Source organism: Poecilia latipinna, unplaced genomic scaffold, assembly GCF_001443285.1.
Source record: "Poecilia latipinna isolate Pla-1442-1.1 unplaced genomic scaffold, P_latipinna-1.0 Scaffold4248, whole genome shotgun sequence".
Taxonomy (NCBI): domain Eukaryota; kingdom Metazoa; phylum Chordata; class Actinopteri; order Cyprinodontiformes; family Poeciliidae; genus Poecilia; species Poecilia latipinna.
The window spans coordinates 22,689-27,539 of NW_015116864.1; the positions used below are offsets into that span (position 1 = coordinate 22,689).

The 4,851-nt window shown below is 41.0% G+C and overlaps 1 protein-coding gene across 1 annotated transcript; it reads left to right on the forward strand.

Annotated features, from left to right (window-relative positions):
• Positions 1-1,050: 1,050 nt before the first annotated feature.
• On the forward strand, positions 1,051-4,467 carry LOC106942398 (ras-related protein R-Ras2-like; the record flags this gene model as incomplete). Its single annotated transcript, XM_015025664.1, has 4 exons — positions 1,051-1,195; positions 1,348-1,450; positions 3,322-3,430; positions 4,329-4,467. Coding segments are annotated over 4 exons (480 nt in total), but the record flags the coding sequence as incomplete, so codon positions are not given.
• Between the last annotated feature and the right edge of the window lie 384 nt (positions 4,468-4,851).

The window sequence follows — 4,851 nt, forward strand, 5'->3', positions numbered from 1 at the left end:
GGAGAGATCCAGGCGAGGTAGAGGTCAGCGAGGCTGTCTGTGCTGTTTTAACCCAAAACACAAGCATAGTGTGGCTGTTTATTCCCACGTCTGCCCGTTCTGAAGCCAGCCATGCAGACATCCATGTGAACAGTCATTCTAAGCTGCATTAGTTGAAATAACAGAATTATGTCTGCTTGGAGCAGAAGAATAGAAGCTCAGAACAAAGATCTGCTCATCTGATAACTATAACTGTATGTTGGTGGGAACAAACCCAGTGCACTCCTCAGAAATCAGACGTTTAGGTTCCAAAAGTACAAAACCAGAGGGTAGGACAGTTGAAACGTGGTGAAATTACATCAGAATAGCGTCAGAAAATGTATTTAGTAAAGAGATCCAGTTCTCAAAAAGCAAACCTCTGATGCTATGTAGGTTCCTTACGCACAGATTAAATCAGGTAATAAAGGCTTGCAGTTAATGACAACCCATGATTCAGTTCCTCCATATCTTTATGACCATCATTCAGATCACTGACTTGACCGTAAGAAGTGATTGATATCGTGCTTCTTATCAATGCTTCAGAAGCTGGCTGTTCAGTGCGCTGTGTGGGAGCATGTTATCGGAAAGTTGAATGGAAGAAAAAAGTGAGGTAGAGATAATGGTGCGCAATCAACATGGATAACTGGAGGCTTAGGAGGGTTGTAAATATTTAAGGATTTGGGGGAGAGTCACAAGTCTGGGCTGTGGTTGGAGTCACTGATTCAGTCATTTATGCAAAAAGAGCCTCTGGACAATGTAGTGAGTAAATATCTTATACAATACATGGGGATACTTTATAGTTGGCTGACAGTTCTGTATTAAATATTTGTTTTTATTGGACCTATGCACAATTTTTGAGAAAATTAGGTTTTTTTTTGTTGTTTTTTTATTAGCTGTAAACCAAAGCCATAAAAATGAACCGGAATAAAAAAAAAAAATCAATAATATCGACTTGCTGAAAAAACTAAACATTCTGACGTTGTAATTTATTGAGAATCATCTGCGATGTCAACTGGATTTAAATAATCATGTCGTCTGTTTTGTCCTCTCCTCTCTCTCTCTTTCTCTCTCTGTCTCTCTCTCATGCAGTCATACTTTGTCACCGACTATGATCCTACGATCGAAGACTCTTACACCAAGCAGTGCGTGATTGATGAAAGGCCGGCCAGGCTGGACAGTAAGTGCAGAACAAACACGGCCAGAGTAAATGCAAAGACGCACATTTTCGACCGCTTGCTCGTTTCTGTTTTGTTTTTGCCTCGTCTGATGAGGCGCTGGTTCTGAGCGGTGTATTCTGCTAATGTGTGTGCACGTGTTGCCGCTGTGCAGTCCTCGACACGGCTGGACAGGAAGAGTTCGGAGCCATGCGAGAACAATACATGAGGACAGGGGAGGGCTTCCTGCTCGTCTTCTCAGTCACTGACAGAGGAAGGTAGGTGACAGTTTTCACTTTGAGCAAGCACACGCACACTTTTTTTTTTTTTTTTTGTAAAGCGCTGTGTGCTTTTCACATCTGCACACTCTTTCCACTACAAGAACCATGAATTTGGCATCGACACCAACTTTTGCTGCTCCGGCTTCCGGACCTCGCTGTTGTTCTTGTTGTCATTCGCTTTTGTTCTCGACACTTCCTGTCCTCGCCCTGCTCTCGTTTAATTCACCTACACACTTACCTTAGACTTCTATTAAAAGCCTACCTACTGCTTAAACAATAGCATGTGTGCGCAGATGCATGGAAACAAATTCAGGTACAGGGAAAGACTCGGGAGTCAGTTTGCTCTTTGTTTTCTTTTTTTGCACCCTCATAAAGTTGTGGAGAAAAAAAACTTAGGATTAATTATTTTACTGCTAAAAATTTAACTTGAATACATTTACTTGAAGGGAGAGTCACATCAGAATTGTTTTATTGTATTTTTACCAAATCAAATCAAGTCAGATTTTATTTTTACTAAATATAACACAGAAAAAAAGGAAGTCAGAATCCTTATTAGGTCCTTATTATATTTGTTAATGATGGGGATTTTCTTTTCCTGTAAATAATTATAATCAAATTAAATCTTGTAGTTCTCTTGATGGTTCTGTTGGACCTGACTCCACTTCAATAAAACATAAACATACATTTAGGCTTCTTGCACGTTTATCGTACCAGGGGTCCTAATAAATTTGGCCGGCGCTGTATGCACTCAAAACATGCGTGTGTGTGTATACTGACAACACTGTCAGGCACAAACGGTCCCCTTAAAAGCCTCACGCGGTTGTTGCTAAACTTTGTTTCAGGCGCCTTCATTTTAAGCTGCTTTGAAATCAGGTCGCCGAAGATACAAAGCGCATCATATTGAAACCGTCATTCTCACCCCCTGCCTGGTTTGGCAAGGAGCAGGTGGGTTTGAAACGAAAGCATAACTTATTCCACCTGCTGCTTTGTTGCAAATGTGACAGCTGTGACACCGATGCGTGTGTTTACGCTGCCACCGCACGAGCTCGGGCAGCATTAATGAGGCGAAAGGAGGAAACAGGCTGCAAAACGCACACGGCCAAACTGTTTTCAGGTGAATCCTTCATGCACGACATGCTCTGTTTAGAGGGGCTTTAATTACTGTCTAGACTAGATCAGGTAAAAAAAAAAAAAAGAAGAAAAAAAAAAAGAAGAGTTTCTACTTGTTCAGGATTTGGATTTAAATTTTTTCTTTTTCATTTCTTTCTTTTATTTTCTCGCTGCCCATCCCTTGTGTCATGTCTGCTGCACAGCAGCACAGTAAGCTGCATTCCCTTGTTCCCACCCTAAGCCCCCTCCCAATGTTTATGTTGTAAACAGTCTTTCCTTCCTCCATTTATATTAGTCAAGTCTTACCAGATTTACTATGTGCTCAACACGACTGGAATGCCGTCTCGGCTTTGTGGTTACATTCTGCCTCTTTGCTCTTCTTTTTCTTTTTTTTCTTTTTTTTTCCCCTCCCAGACTGACATTTTTATTTGCTGTAAAGTTGAAAGCCTGCCATCACATGCCATCTGTATTATAGTGGGGCAACAGTCGGGTCAGGCAGAGGGAGGCAGAGCCTCGGATAAAAATATTTTGCGCTGCTGTAATAGTCAGGCAGACTCCCCCCCCCCGTCTCAACTGGCATGTTTATCCCTGCAGAGATAACCCCACACTCATGTTCGACGGTTTTGTTCGTGTGTCTACATGTGTGTGGGTGGGGATGCTTCTTTTCTTTTTTTCTTTTTTTTTAATTGTTGCATTGTTAGGAGATGAATGTATGCCTTTTTACACACATGTAACGGTCCTCGCCATCTGATTTGCAGCTTTGAAGAAATCTACAAATTCCAAAGACAGATTCTGCGAGTCAAAGACAGAGATGAATTCCCCATGATCCTCGTAGGCAACAAGGCAGATCTGGAGCTGCAGAGACAAGTAAGTCCAACAGGTTGGAGAGATCTGAACCCGCCTACGGACGAAACACACACGTGCTTTTTATCATCCGAGGAGATGCGGCTTGAGGGATTCGGATTTGCAGGCTTTCGAGCATGAGTGTTGCAGCTGCAAGCTTGGTTTAGAGATGCAACAGGATGTTGAGAGATTCTGTTGACACTCTAGTGTCAGGAAGGGAGGACTGATGAAGAAGGGGGTGTGATGAAATGATGAATCTTCTCCCTTTTGGTATTCTGCCAATCATCATCTCTTCTGGTGAATCCACACCACCCCCTATTGGTTAAAAAGAGCGTGGCTGCCAGACTTTTATCCATTTCTAAATACTGGAACTGCACCAATCAGCAGGCAGGAGAGAAAATTAAGGCAATTTTCCCTCGATCTGCGCTGATTGCTAATCCCTATTCAGTAAATTTATGAACACTAAGAAATACCACCCTGCATAAACCTAAAGCTTATTCTTTATTGCATTTATTTTGTGTTAATTTTTTTGTAAAACTAAATAAAACCTAGGTATATGATTTGACGCATAAATGTGGATAATACTGTAGTTGCTTCATTTGCAGTTTGAATTCATACCCACCTACTGCCATCTTATAACCTGCGTCCCATTTTTCTATTTATATAATACACATTTGTAATAAAAAACTCACATAAATATCTGTTTTTCGGACATTACAATATAAAGGTGGCTCTAAAGAATGCTCACATACAAGTTAGTCAAGTTAACAATTGGCAACACTAACTAAAATCAGCTTTTTATTCACATTTGTAGATGTTTTGTTGAACTATTTGGTTGTCTGAGGAGTCTGTAATATTTATTTTGAGGATTTCTGGGCTGTTTTTTTGACGATTCAATCTTCTGTGCTATCTCTCACCCCAGGTAACCCAGGAAGAGGGCCAGCAGCTGGCCAGACAGCTAAAAGTCACATATATGGAGGCTTCAGCTAAAATCCGTATGAACGTAGACCAGGCTTTTCACGAGCTGGTTAGGGTAATCAGGTAAGTTGACACTTCTTCTTCCAGTACTATTGATGCAGAGGTCAGTGGAGGTTTAGTTCACGGTCCTCTAGAGGTCAGTCAAAATTTACAGACTCTCCAAGCTCATTTATACCCTTTGTAAAGGCCTACATAAAGGACGAAAATTAATCCTTGACTGTAAAATCTACGAAAAATCCAACCTTAACATTTTTCATTCATACTTCATCTCAGGCACCTTATGGTGGAAAGTCTTTGATGCTTTTTGAACAACCAGGAAATATTCAATAAAAACCAGCAGATCAGCTTTTTTATCAGCTCTTTCAGCTGAATAGTTGTGTAAAACAAGTGACCAAAACTTGGTCACAACATCAACCAAATCCTGAAATTTATCCAACCATACGGCCTCTGAGTGTCCACACCTGATG